Source organism: Berghia stephanieae, chromosome 4 (genome assembly GCF_034508935.2).
Source record: "Berghia stephanieae isolate SIO BIC M18660-M18661 chromosome 4, UCSD_Bste_1.3, whole genome shotgun sequence".
Taxonomy (NCBI): domain Eukaryota; kingdom Metazoa; phylum Mollusca; class Gastropoda; order Nudibranchia; family Aeolidiidae; genus Berghia; species Berghia stephanieae.
Genome location: NC_088363.1, coordinates 27141009 through 27156008, shown reverse-complemented (window position 1 = coordinate 27156008; position 15000 = coordinate 27141009). Strand labels below are relative to the sequence as shown.

Below are 15000 nucleotides of genomic sequence, written 5' to 3'. Positions count from 1 at the left end.
AGGAGATAACCATTGAGGAAATTCGGAAGTGCATTTCAAGTTTGAAAAAGAGACTACGTTGCGTCATTAAAGAGGTGGTACTATTAATCCCTTAAAGTGCTATCTTTATAATCATTGGACCAAAATAGCTATGTTAGTGTACTACATAGATGATTTCTTACATGATGAGCAGAATTATGATGAAAATAATGTTTATGGTGACATAATTAATGTTTACTAAAAATGGCAACAAAAGTTAAGATCATCGTCATTTTACTCTGCACTGTTGCATCATTTTTCTCTGATATTGTATTTCTGAACACGGTTTTGAAAAATCGTATCTTCTTTGTCCTCAATTCATATTCATATAATTTTAATTGTCTACGTATAAAATTTGTTTTATTTGCGTTTTAAATTGAAAGAAATCCGATGAAGAGTCTCAGAGACACAAGCCCACAAAGTGAGGTGCGTTTTTTTTTTGTGACTACCTGATTTATATAAAATAATATCAATTCTACATCTCAGATCAAAAGTGTTGTAAAAAGCAGTAAAACAGTGAAAGAAAATTATAAAGTACGATGTGAAAGCTGGTTCAATATTTTCAGTCATTCAGTTAGCATAGTCAGAATTCCATGAGGGTGCGTTTTCAAATCCGTTTTGCCCCGTTCTGTAGTCAATAAAAGCTTGCTTGATATCTTCTTCAGTAGTCATAACAAATGGCCCTGAATATTAAAAAAGGGACATCATGTCAAAAGACAATTTCTATTTAATTTTCCTGTAAGCCTTTAAAACTGTTGTAGTTAAATTTTCTCTGCAATTCTAAACAATTCATTATTACTTCCTTATTGCACAGCACACTTAATGAAAATAATTTAATTCTATTTTTTGTTCTGCCTGTACACAAATCTATTGTTTACTTTGAAAAATGTATTTTGATATTCATCTGCAGCATACCACGCCGATGCAGATATCAATTTGATTCCAGAGTAGTTGGTTCTTGTTTGACTGAGCAGTCACTGTTGCAGGTGATTACCAAATTCTTTGAATGGTTATGATTCGATTCGATTTTAAGTTATCAAAGTGGCTCAAATATATAATATACATTTTCTGAAGCAAAGGAATCAAATGTTATTTTTCTGGTACCATTCCTTTAGAGCCATTGGGCCAAGGGTGCTGGAATCCATCCTGGTTATTGTTTTTCTTTTCAAGGGGAAAGTGTGGGAGAGGGGGGTAGTTTATTCTCTAAAGATATATTGGCACATCCAACCAGAGTCTCATGTAACATTTTTTTAACATGATGGAGAATGTAAATTTTAGCTTTTGAATGTTTCCGAGATGAAAATAACATGAGGGGGGCAGGGGTGAGGGGGGAGAGGGGGGGGGAACTAAAGAACATTGGCTTTTTTAATATTGAGGTAACCAAACCTAACAACTCACCATGTTGTACGACTGGTTCACCAATGGGTTGGCCTGATATCATGACAAAGTGACACTCAGATGAACTCTACAAACAGAAAATTGAATGAAGAAAAATTAGTGAGGTTAACAAATTAATAAAAAATGTTCGTAACAGTATGATTTAAGATACATGTTTTAATCAATACTTTCACACAAGTGGTCTCACTTTCTTTCAGTGCAATAAACAAAATATATTCCAGAGTGTTGAATCCTAAAACAAGCAAGTCTAAATTGCTATTCTCTTACACATTTCTGTTTTTCCTCTGTTTGCTTGTTGTTGTTCTTGTTTTGTTTTTTGTTGTTTTTTGGGGGTTTTTTCTTCATTTTTTTTTTTTTTTTGGTGGGATAGCTCAGGTGGTAGAGCATGTGCTTCATATGCAAAGGGACTGTGACCAATTCCCGGGTACAGTTGGGATTTTTTCTGATACCCCCACCCCCCCCCCCATCTGTCCGCCCAGCAGTAATTGGGTAACTAGATCTGGTTAGATCTGGTGGAAAGTACTTTGCAATATCCATAGGATAGCAAGCAATTGCTATTGTCCATTTCACAGCTATATAAAATTTGGAAAATCATAAAATAATTGATGAGAATTATTAAGAGAGGTTAATTTTATTTGAATGCTTTTGACACAAATTTAATGCTGTTTTTGGGTTAGAAGTCAGGACAAAAAAAAATATCTCAACTGCAATTGGGATATATCGACCCTTTTGAGACATGGCTATCAAATCATCCAATCTATCTGACTGACCATCCATCCACCCACCCACCCAAGCACCCATCCATCCACCCACCCACCCAAGCACCCATCCATCCGTCCGTCCACCCATTCACCCAGCCACGCACCCCCCCCCCCCCCTTAACCATCCATCTATCCATCCACCCCCATCTGTCTGTCCATCCATCCAATATTCAACTATACCTTGTTGTGTGCTTTGATGGAAGTTCCGTCCTGATTGAATGTCATCACATAATGGGCACTGCATGATTTTTCTTTACCCTCTGGTCCTATAAAACATATAGAAACACAATTTAAAGCGATCCTCACATTGTTATAATCATTGTTTATTATCATTTGTATATATTTCAAATTACCAATTAAAAAATAATATCAGTAATGATTATTTAAGTAATTATGAGAATGATATTTTTACTCAAGCGTGGTTGTTAGGAGGATAGTGAGCCATACAAGACTGCAATAGAGTACTCTTTCACAGCCATTAGGCCCATGTAGCCAGAGATTATCTAAGTTTCTATAGCGTGAAAATTGCTTGATACTCTTTTGATAGGACACTAGTCTATTGCAAAGTACTTTCTGTACGACCTAACAGACTCAGCAACCCCAATCACTGCTGGGTGGACAGGGGGGGGGGGGGGGGGGGGGGTAAGAATAAAATCTCGCCTTAACCCGAGATTGATCTCAGGCCCTTTGTGCGTGAAGTGAGTGCTCTACCAACTGATCCAACATTTCTTTGCTTGATTTTCTTTTCTTTTAAAATGTATTTCTATGTTGATAGCGTTTTAAATATTGAATATGTCTGTATCTAATAGCTGTAGTCATTGTGTAATTAATGATATATATTTTATTTTTGGAAAGCGCCTAGAGCTCATATAGCATGAGATGTTGGCATTATAATAGTGTGCAGTATTATTATTATCTATCAGGGCCCCAAAATTTAAAGACAAAAAGAAAATAAAGATGAATGACTTTCCCTGATATGAAACGCTTCTCACTTATCTTCTGCTCTAACCCAAATGTATAATCTGTAAACTGTCAACATAAGAAATTTAGCTGTAACTTAAACAGCATTCCTGAGATAAGTAAAAAACATGATTCAGTCTTCCTTCATACAAAGAAAAGAGTCATGATCTATTCTTCTCTATGAAGAACTTTCTTCTCTTCTGTTACTGTTATAGCAATTTGCAATGTAGCATTAAATTATACGTTCAGTGATTGTTAATCATTAATTTAATTTATGTAATTTGCAATGCCACACCATAAAGTTAGACATGCTCGAATATGAAATGACTGTCTTTACCCATGTATAATCATATTATGGAGAAAAGAAATGACAAAAACAAATTGTAGAATGTCCAAAGCGTACTTAATTCCAGCTTGAGCCTGTGATGATGATGATGATGATGATGATGATGATGATGATGATGATGATGATAATGGTGATGGTGTTGCTGGTAGTGGTGAGGCGATGATTTTTAATGTTGATGTGACAAACAATAATAATAAGAGATGATTATAATGACCTACCAAACACCATTTCCCCTGTCAAAACATATACAAAAGCATTCCAGTCTTGTGAAACAGGCTGATCAAGTATTGATCCTGGGGCCATTTTGATGTCAAGATAATGAGCTGGTGTACGGGTATGTATTGGAGACTGAAAAATAGATAAGATATTTCAAGACTTCGTGATTTGAGGAATTAGGAGCATGAAAAGTAGTACATTCATAAAAAAAAAAAAACAAAGTATTCAAAATCACATATAGAGGCTTATATCTTAGAACTAGGTCTTTTTATTTTACATGTGGGATAACTAGACAACTTAAATAGCTATCATTAAGCGCCATGCCTGACCCAGGTATCTCTCCATTTCTCTCATGTCTTGTTGTTTCAATAAGTTACTGACCTGTCATGCCAGTGAAATCCTTTGTTTGAATAGGTCTTGCCTTTATTTTCCCCTTGCTCTCTTGTATAATTTTTTTTCAACGGATTGCAATGAATTCGTTTTTCGTCTTACCTGATAATACGCCCAAAAAAGCTTAGCTGCTATTATATAATTATATTATCAATTTGAAAAATTTAAGTTTCTTGTAAGTAAAGTCCAAAATTTCTTTACTTATCTTGTATTCTGAATATGGTTTTCCAAAGAGTATATCCTTTTTCTCAGATTTTTTTGCCAATGTCCAGCTTTTGCAGCCATCAAGGACAGTTGACTGAACATAACAATTTAGAGTAAGCAGTTTTGTTTTGGACGACATATTTTAAATCTCTGAGTATATTACTCAGATCATTGAGAGTACACGTAGCCTAGTTAGATATTGATTTAACTATACTGCTGATTCTTCGATCTTCTGTCACTATGATACTTAGAAGGAGGAATTCAGTTTGTGTTTTTTTTAATGAAAAAAAGTTCACAGTAAATTTTTAAAAACAAAAAAAATAAAAAGACTACATATAAAGCGAGATGATATGCTTAGAAATACAGCCCAAAAAAGATAGAATGGCATGTTGTATGAAGTTGAAAAACATGTTATAAAATTTAATAACTATCATTAATGAATGGATTGATCCGATTTCATAATTTACAACGGTGCAGATATGTACACAAAAAAAGAAAACATAATAATCATTAAAATATAGTATTTACTTTCACCCCCAAAGATTCTCCTGCAATAACTTTGACCTTGACACCGTCACTCTGACCTTGTGGAATTTTCTTAGCTGAAAGTTCTTGGTACTCAGGCTTCATCATTTTGTCAGATTTCTTCAAATTAAGCCAAAGTTGTAGCCCTGCACATTCTTCTTTTCCGGGCATTTCACAATGTACAATTCCTCGGCCAGCACTCATCCACTATTTCAGGGAGAAAGGGGGAAATTGAGAAAGAATATATATATGTAATACTAATTATCTCTATTTTAGTCCTAATGTAAAGGGAAGTAACTTGTGTCAGACTGGTCTAAAAATGTACATATATTGATCATTTTTAAAATGAATACATTAGAATAGAACTTATTCCTAAGTGTAATTTTACTTTGGCCCAATTTGACCCTACAGTGAACTACTTTGCTCCATTCTATTTGATGAGGGTTGTTTTAGGGTCAAGTTCACAGGCTAGTTTCAGTTCATACTTTCATAGCTTAGTCTTTCTTCAATATGTCTAACAAATATGCCCACCATTTTGACTCAATTTTCGAAGCCCACAGTATGCTTAATAGGAATAATGCAGTAAATATAAAAATCCAGAATGAATTTTGAACTTGAATCACACTCTTCTAATGCTGGCTTTCAGAAAATGTGTACACGAAAGGTTGTAAAACAAATGCAAGTAATAATAAGAACACTGTATATATTTACTTAGGTGGTTAAGAATCTGAATTTTAGCAAACTATTTCAACACTCCATTTTAATTTTATTTCTTTTCTGTCTTTTAGCATTAAGAAGGTTAGTAAAGTGGCATGAAAATCATAAATTGTCTGAGAAAGCATATTCACCTTAACTCTTTAAGATTCAACCCGACAAAAACCGACAACGGCATAATATTCATGGGCGGGGTAGCCAAAACCTGGGTTCAGTAAGTAAAATCCAATCGTTGTGAAGGAAATGACAGGCACTGTCACTGTCGCAGGATGTTTTCAGCTTTGATTTTTATAGATTTGCCGACAGAAAATAAAATATGTTGTAGAAATTGCGATTTAATCCTATTTTATTTGCGGGTGAAAATCATTGACATTGCACTTTGTTTGGTAAAAATCTGGGGAAAATTACGTCTTTGGTGATGAAAAATGACTTTGATAACAATTTTTGTAAATTTTTAAAAAATATTATGAATAATTTATAACTCCCTTATTTGTGGGGCGTCCATGTATTACGCTATTGTTATGCAAGGAATATAACACCTTTTTGAGTAGGCCTAAAAGCTAAAATCTATAAGTAAAAAAAATAATTCTGAGGAATTTGAAAGTCACATTGTTGAGATCTGCTTGAAAAAAGAAGAACATTGGTCCTTATTTCAGAAAAATTGGTTGAAAACCAGCTGTTTTACGAATAAATTTGCTTTTAAAAATTGCTTTTGTTTATTTTAGCTTTTTTTAGTAACTTTTTTATTTATCGACCGATTTTCTAGATTTTTATATCATTGTTTATATCTCAATGAGACGAGATCAGTGATATACTTTGTTTCAAATGTAACTAGAACATAATTTGGCTTTTTTACCTATCAACCATGCCTGGATAATTTATTCAACAATGTGGTGATTGTGACGCAACTATGCGATGAGCGTCTTCCACTGTTTCAGCGATGGCTTAAAGTATTGTTGACGGCTGTTGACACGTGAGCTGTCAGAACGACCAATCGTTGAAGGGTCAAGGTGCTCAATAGCCAATCGTTCTTCAAACAAAAAACTTAAGAACTCACGAGAACAAAAGTTTGAAATGTGGTGATGGATGGACCTATGAAATCGTTTCTGGGCGGAGTTCAGTCATGAGTGACCGTAGAAAACGAAAAGGCGACTGCAGATATCAAAGGGTAGGCTTATATCATCAAAGGGTGTCTACATGATTGACATGGCCATATAGGGAACTCATTATCTACTCCCCCAAAAAGAATCTGAACACGAGAGGGTTAATGTCTATTTACAAGCTATTCATCACTGTGTTTCCACAATAACTTCAGCATCCTGATTCTTATGCCACATTTTGAATTGCTCCAATTCAAATACGTAAAATATTTACTTACTTACTTCTCTTTGGTCGACAATAAGGAATGCCAGTGTCTTCTGTTTTCTGCCAGCTTCCAGACCTCACCCCAGGTCCAACTGAGGGATATCATCTCTCTTTCCACTGATCTTCTCCAGGCTTCCAGTGGTCTTCACCTATTGCAATTATCCTGCGGTGTCCATCTGAGCGCTGTTTTCAGGATTGTTCCCTCCTTCATCTGACAAACATGGCCAATCCGTCTCCATCTTCTTGATTTGACTGTTCAAAAATGGGGGCCATGTTAGCTTTTTGTAGGCGATCTTTAGTTGATATTTTATTGGGCCAAAAAATGTGGGAGATTTTTTGTAGACATTTGTTTTGGAAACTATATAATTTGCAACAAATGGTTTTTGTTGATGTCCAAGATTCTGTTCCACATAAAAGAACTGATAGCACATTACTTTTGAATATGTGCATCTTTGTTTTTGTTGAAATTTTCTTTGCATTCCAAAGTTTGTTTAAGGTGCCAAAAGTTTTACAGGCTTTTTAAACCTTTCATTTATTTCCTTTACAATTTACTGAGCCCCCATCTCCAGACATTTTAGCTCCAAGATAGCAAAATTCATCCACGTTTTTTTTATCTCCCAATAGTTTGATGGACTCTTTTTGTTTTACATTTATTCTCATTGTTTTTGTTTTGGCTATATTGATCTTTAACCCTCTCGTGTTCAGATTCTTTTTGGGGGAGTAGATAATGAGTTCCTTATATGGCCATGTCAATCATGTAGACATCCTTTGATGATATAAGCCTACCCTTTGATATCTGCAGTCGCCTTTTCGTGTTCTACGGTCACTCGTGACTAAACTCCGCCCAGAAACGATTTCATAGGTCCATCCATCACCACATTTCAAACTTTTGTTCTCGTGAGTTTTTAAGTTTTTTGATTGAAGAACGATTGGCTATTGAGAATCTTGACCCTTCAACGGTTGGTCGTTCTGACAGCTCACGTGTCAACAGCTGTCAACAATACATTGAGTCATCACTGAAACAGTGGAAGACGCTCATCGCATAGTTGCGTCACAATCACCACATTGTTGAATAAATTATCCAGGCATGGTTGATAGGTAAAAAAGCCAAATTATGTTCTAGTTACATTTGAAACAGACAAAGTATATCACTGATCTCGTCTCATTGAGATATAAACAATGATATAAAAATCAAGAAAATCGGCCGATAAATAAAAAAGGTGCTAAAAAAAGCTAAAATAAACAAAAGCAATTTTAAAATCAAATTTATTCGTAAAACAGTTGGCCGATTATTCTGAAATAAGGACCAATGTTCTTCTTTTTTCAAGCAGGTTTCAACAATGTGACTTTCAAATTCCTCAGAATTATATTTTTTACTTTTAGATTTTAGGCCTACTCAAAAAGGTGTTATATTCCTTGCATAACAATAGCGTAATACATGGACGGCGAGAAGCGTTGTTTCGGCCATCTGGATAGATAGCATGTGACTCACAATTCTACACGAATGGACGGTGGCAGTGGATCAAAGAGGTGTAACAAATTTATTTACCAACTACTTTTCTTAGTGCTAAAATTACAAAGTAATAATTTCGCATCAGAAAAAATAACTCTGAAGTTCCTATCTCTTTATTACAATAAAATTGATACCACGAATGACAAAATCGCCCCACAAATAAGGGAGTTATAAATTATTCATAATATTTTTTAAATTTACAAAAATTGTTATCAAAGTCATTTTTCATTACCAAAGACGTAATTTTCCCCAGATTTTTACCAAACAAAGTGCAATGTCAATGATTTTCACCCACAAATAAAATGGATTTAAATCGCAATTTCTACAACATATTTTATTTTCTGTCAGCAAATCTATAAAAATCAAAGCTGAAAACATCCTGCGACAGTGACAGTGCCTGTCATTTCCTGCACAACAATTGGATTTTACTTACTGAGGCCAGTTTTGGCTACCCCGCCCATGAATATTATGCCGTTGTCAGTTTTTGTCGGGTTGAATCTTAAAGAGTTAAGACTATTTTCAGGGCATTGTGGACGATCTTCTGTGTTTTTGTTTCCTGTCCTGTATTTTTGTGACAAGAGAACAATGTCATCTGCAAAATCCAGATCTTCCAACATCTCTGAAAAAGTCCATCTGATTCTTGTTTTGGTCCCATTCATCTATTCTTTCATTACCCAATCGAGGGCCAATAGAAAAGGAAAGGGGGATAACACGCAGCCCTGTTTTACACCAGCCTCTTTTGGAAAGTTTTCTGAGAGTCCTTGTTTGCAAACTTCTTTTACCTTAAAGTTAGGATATAGCATTTTTATGTTTCCTATCTTTTGGGGAAGGCTGCAGTGTCTCATGATGTTCCATAGTACCTGGCGATAAATGCTGTCAAATGCTTTTTCAACTTCTAAGAAATTTGCATATAAAGTTGCGGTCGTAAAATAAGCCTACACGAATATGATGTGGAGGAAATGCATTTACAAGGATATTGTAATTGAATTACAACATTAGAAGTACACAATATATGAAGTGCATTACAGAATAAAAAATGTTCATAAAAAGATATCAAAAAGGTTCTAAAAAAAACAGCACATCTCTTAGCTATCAACCTGCAAGTCACCAGCTTTGAGCTTTCCTTTATTCCCCAAAAAGTCCTGGTGATTCATTTCTCCTTTAAGGACATATGTAACCTGCAAAGTGTTTTAAAAAATAGAATTGGATGATCATGAAATGGACATCATCGTGTACATATCAATCAGAAGTATAAAAATTATTGTTATTAGTTAAGGATGAAATCTCTCAAAGCAATAGTCAATTTATAATTCAATGGATCTGCTTGTTTTAAGACACCTGGTACCATCAATAGTAAAAGACTTTTTAAGCCTGCAAATGTAAGAGGACTAGATGAAGGACAATTGCTCTTTTCCATTATCTTTCAACAGAGAGGATTATTAGGCAGCCCTTTATTTGTACAGACCACAGCCTTGGTCAATCAGTTTGCATATTGTGACATCTCTTATATTAATAAAATAGGTAACCCAAGGTTGCACAACATTCTAAGAACATTGCCAACGATGCAGAAATGTCATGATGACCCTTTCAATCCTTTAACTGCGAGACTTGTTTTTTTTTTTCAATCATAATATTTCTCACCTGGCTATTACAACTGACTTAATTATTTTCATCATTAGAAGAATAACTGTGATGCGAGTTAGAGAAAATGGTAAACATTAGGTTAGAATGAAATCAAACCCTGCATGAAAAAGTTAATTGCTGATACACTGTCACTGTGATTAACCTGAGATAATCTATCAAGTAACAATGAAATGAGCTCAACAGACATATTTTTAGCACTATACCATCTCTTTGCCCTTGCTTGGACTTATTAAAGTCAATCAGATTAGGTTTCTAGTGCCGCTTACTGACATGATTTCAGTTTCTCAGTTACATATCAAGTAAGAAAAATATGGTAGATTTTTCCTCGTTGGTAAAAATCTTGGTATCTGTTTAATTCACCCCTCTCTATGACCAAACATATAAAAAAAAATGTTGAATTAAGAAATAGGGCAAAAATCAATAAAATTATCTCTGGGGATATTGTATCTCTTCTGACAAATGCTCTGATTCTCTCTAGAGATGATTAATTTATATATTGTAAATCTTTGATAACCAATATACCTAAGTAAATAATTTCAAACTTTTTGAGGTTGATTTATTATCCATCTTTGTTCAATATTTAACCAAGTATAGAACAAAATTGTACACTTTTTAAGATGTGGTTCCTGTTTAATAATAATCAATGCAAAAGTATAAAAACAGGCCTGTAAATGCACATTCTTTTAAAAGTCTGAAAATTTTCGGTCATTATGTTCATAACAATTAGTATGTAATACATAATCTACTGATTATAGATCTAAGGGACTTGGAAGATAATGAAAATTAACGAATTGATATGTCTATGGGCTTGATATTTGCACTGCGATCAATGTGATAAGTCTCAGGCATTAAATAAATCTTGATAGGTAATCCGTAATAATACAACTGACGAAAACAATTTCAACTGACTTTATGGTCTATTTGGACAGGAAAACCATAACCATAACAACGCCATCAGGAAAAGAAAAAAAAAGTGAGGCAGATTCGTACAATGAGCAAATGCATGATTCGCAATTCAATTTTTAAGACTTTTGGGCTGAAATTTGGTCTCCGCTCCGAATAACAAAGATAGATTATGAGCAGTGAAAGGAATTTAGATCCATGACCTGAAAACTCTGATAACGAAAGTAGTCTCAGGATAGATGGCGCGTTCATCATCGGTAAAACCCATTAGCAGAAATTACTCATTTTCAGATTTTCCTGATGGTCTAAAATAAGACTGACATGATTGTGGATTACGGTCTAGGCTATTAGGCTATTCAGCTTTGGAGTTTCCATGAAAGATAATAATAAGAGGACTCAATGTTGAAAGATGAAAGACTGAAATCTGAGAATTATTAAAAGTCTGAAATCGACCTATGGGCTGAAAATTCACAAGCCTGTAAGTAATGCCAGAAAAATATTCCATTTTCTATTGCCTTACCGTTTCAAACCCACGATGAGGATGATCTGGGAATCCTGCTGGAGCCTGTCCACAAAACTCGTCTAGCATGAGAAAAGGATCAAAGTTTTGGAGCTGTCAGAAAAGAATGTAAAGAACCGTCAATAAATAAAATAGAATTAAATTAAAATTCCTTTTATTCATCCCCCAGGGAAAATTAGGCGAGGGTCTATCCCCAGGAAAGACAGCAACAACTCAGACATCGGTTGCAGTGCAATGCAACAAAGTGAACTAAGGCAGGTGACTCAAGAACACAAATTGCAGTAGATAGTCAAACTCAGTACCTTAAGAATAAGAAGAATAGCTGAGCGATGATTTACAAGGAAAACAATGTTAGTGCCGTTCTCGTAGCAGACCTACCACATTTTGATTGGTCTGCCTGCCTTTGTGATTGACATGTTGGGCCTACCTATTGTCACCTTGTTGCGACCTTGTCGAGTGAAAACAATAAAGGATAGGTGCGACAGTGCATGAAGGCCATGTCATGTGGATCATCGCTGCAAGATTTGCAAGACAGGGGAATACAACAGGGTGAGATTTTTGGATGATGATGTTCTTGCTAGTGATGAAGATTGACAACTGACGAAAACCATGGCAGGTGCATCGACAGCCCTTGGGTGTTTGGATTGATTGCAGGGAAACACTCATCCCTATCATTGAACATGAGCAGGAACCAGGATCCGTCATCCATTCAGATGAATGGCCTGACTACAGCTCATTGCCATCACGTTGGTTCCAGCACTCTACAGTCAACCACCAGCACCATTATGTCAACTCTAATTCTGGCCCCATACACAAAGTATAGAAAGATCGTAGCTGGATGCAATATACAACATTTTGACGAAAAGCAGCGTGGGCTAGTCAACACTCAGGTCACAATTTCATTATATGTACAGGTTGAAATGGAGAACAGATGAACCAGACCTGTTCCTTGCCTTCATGAAAGGCATCAAGAATGTGTATCGCCAATGTCTTTTATAGGACAAACTGAAAGCTGTCCTTTTTAGGACACCCAACATCATTCATTTGGCCGTGGTCATTCTAAAGCCTGTAGAAAGGCAGAGAGGAAAAGTCGAACATGTGTAAACCATAATTTTAGGACAAACTATTAATCTGAAATCATCTTTTTTTGGACACCCAACATTATTAGTGCGGCCATGGACAGTCTAAAGCCCGTATAAATGTAGAGAGGAAATGTCGATGCAGGTAGTTCTACAATGAGATCAGATATCGCAAGGTAGGTCTGATACAAGAATGGCACCAAATTATCATATCCCAAAACAACTATACATTTGACTGTTTCCTTCCCAGCCAAGGACTCCAGCCAGGGTCAGGACAAAACCTCGTAATCTTCCAAGACAAAGACAAAAGATAAATTGGAAAACAGTCATAGGGGGATAGATGACACATTAGGTACCTCTCTGTCCATTTACAAGAATAAAGATATCATCTCTCACAAATTATTACATTTGTTAGACTCCTTCCCAGTAAAAGAATTCAGACAGGGTCAAGGTGAAACAATATTCATTCTTTAATAAGAACACAAGGTTACTTGGGTTCGACAAACTAAATCAAAGGAAAAGACAAGATAGCACAGGTGTTAATTGACGTAGAACTCATCAGACATGGTACTGGCATCGAAATCCGTTTACCCTGGGTCCCCAGACAGTGTCATTTAACCTGCCATAAGGACAAACCCTACTAATAAGATCTATGGCAACAAGGCAGTCTAACGCCAGGCCTGGGAGCAAAGCCGTACCTACACCTGGGATCTGAGCAGTACTGTGCCTATGGCAACAAGGCCAAACACTGGTGTTTTCGTTCTCTAGCAAAACTACACATTTCACCAAGCAAGTTCTGCAAATTTATGAAACTGGATTTCTGTCTCTCATAACTCTCTTATCTTCTTGGAGGTGACTGGCTTCCTTGACTAGCTTAGGGATGATCAGGCCAGTGCCCCATGAACTTGTGCAATTGATTTGCCATACCTGTTAGGTTGCAGATTAGGGAGCTGTCCTATATGTTATGGTTTATCAGATGTGTCCAATTAGTGGAGGCTTACCAAATTTGCCCTATTCAGGTGCCAAATGTGATCACTAAGTTAATACATACCCGGACAGACCAATAGAGGTTTCTGCATATGGCTCATCTACTGCAGACCATCTAGTGACTATTAACCAGTGGACATTCTTGCCTCTACAGTATACATGTAAGATTACAAATCACCAAAGCAAAGCGGCCATCCAACTGAAAGTAGATAGCCCAAACACTCCCTCGCCTAATGGGAATTTCACCCACAGCTTGAATATGGAAAACAGAATAAATTCCACCAAAAAAATTTATGATTACATGAATTTGAATTCATTCTAAGCAATACAATTGTTAACACTTTTTAAATAGACATAAAATGAAGGAACAACCATTGCACAAAAGCATATCAAGGCCAACAATATGAAAGGATGATTTTTACTCACTCCATTAACACCTATGCTACGACGAACTCTTGCTCCAACGCCTTCGTCTTTTCCCACACTTGGAAATGACTTGTTCGGTGTCCTCGACATCTTACTTTTCTGAAGGACATGATGAGAACAATATAAAATGTCAAGAGGATATAAAAACCATTTTATGGCATTGGTTTAGTTGACTAGAAGCAATTTCGAATATCATTATCATACCATATGAAAGTTGTTTTTTTAAAAGATACTTTATGAAGCTCTTCAAATTCATCATGGAAGAAATATCTTTTCTTTTTCAAAGTATGAAATAGACGTAATCGACGTCTAAATATAAGCAGGTCTGACATCCGAACGCAGTTATGGGCCTAGTTTTACATTGCTGCAATGGACAATATTTTTGCGTCATTTTTTTTTTCAAGATTTCCATTACAACAATGGGCCCATAATATATTGCATTATCAGACCTGTAAATAAGTGCACGTCGGGGTGAACTCTATAGTCAGTTTTATATTCTAAAACATATATAATAATATATCTCTGCTCATAAGTAAGAAGGACATGATATTATTAGGAATGAGGAAAAGTCTCATCTTACTTTAATTTGTCACCCTTTGCGGCTTTATAACCTTATATTTATTTAAATCTTAGGACATTAGACGTCTAGAGTTATAAACAGCTTACTCAAAATGACGAAGCAGTTTTGTTTTTGCGTGTCTGCCTGTGTGTGTAAGAGTAAGAGTAAGTGTAGAGTGTGCGTGAGAGAGAGAGAGAGAGAGAGAGAGAGAGAGAGAGAGAGAGAGAGAGAGAGAGAGAGAGAGTGTGTGTGTGTGTGTGAGTATGTGTGTAGTGTGTATGTGTGTGTGTGTGTGTAACTACAGTATCTAACAATTTTTAAATTATCCATGCTGAGAACAAAATCTTAGAATTATAAAAAGTTTAAATTTTACATACTGACCTAAAAATAGGCTTTCCGCTTTAATTTTCACCTTATACTTATAGACGTTGACGTTCACTGTTACTGTTACCCACTTTATTATTAGCATAGA

At 35.6% G+C, this 15000-nt stretch overlaps 1 protein-coding gene across 2 annotated transcripts in view; it reads right to left on the bottom strand.

Moving 5' to 3' along the window:
* LOC144970346 (pirin-like) overlaps window positions 1-15000 on the bottom strand; it is a 16493-nt gene that overhangs the window by 1393 nt on the left and 100 nt on the right. Inside the window, exons 1-9 of one of the 2 annotated variants that reach the window (XM_078909886.1) lie at window positions 14910-15000; window positions 13970-14068; window positions 11478-11570; window positions 9508-9588; window positions 4822-5025; window positions 3702-3831; window positions 2358-2443; window positions 1417-1483; window positions 1-701 (exon numbers count right to left, since the gene is read on the bottom strand). The exon at window positions 1-701 is cut by the window's left edge and continues 1393 nt beyond it; the exon at window positions 14910-15000 is cut by the window's right edge and continues 100 nt beyond it. In XM_078909886.1, coding sequence (XP_078766012.1) covers window positions 589-701; window positions 1417-1483; window positions 2358-2443; window positions 3702-3831; window positions 4822-5025; window positions 9508-9588; window positions 11478-11570; window positions 13970-14059 — 864 coding nt within the window. In that variant the 5' untranslated portion in view covers window positions 14060-14068; window positions 14910-15000 and the 3' untranslated portion in view covers window positions 1-588. The remainder of the gene's footprint in view (window positions 702-1416; window positions 1484-2357; window positions 2444-3701; window positions 3832-4821; window positions 5026-9507; window positions 9589-11477; window positions 11571-13969; window positions 14069-14909) is intronic. The other variant, XM_078909888.1, reaches the window with a different exon arrangement.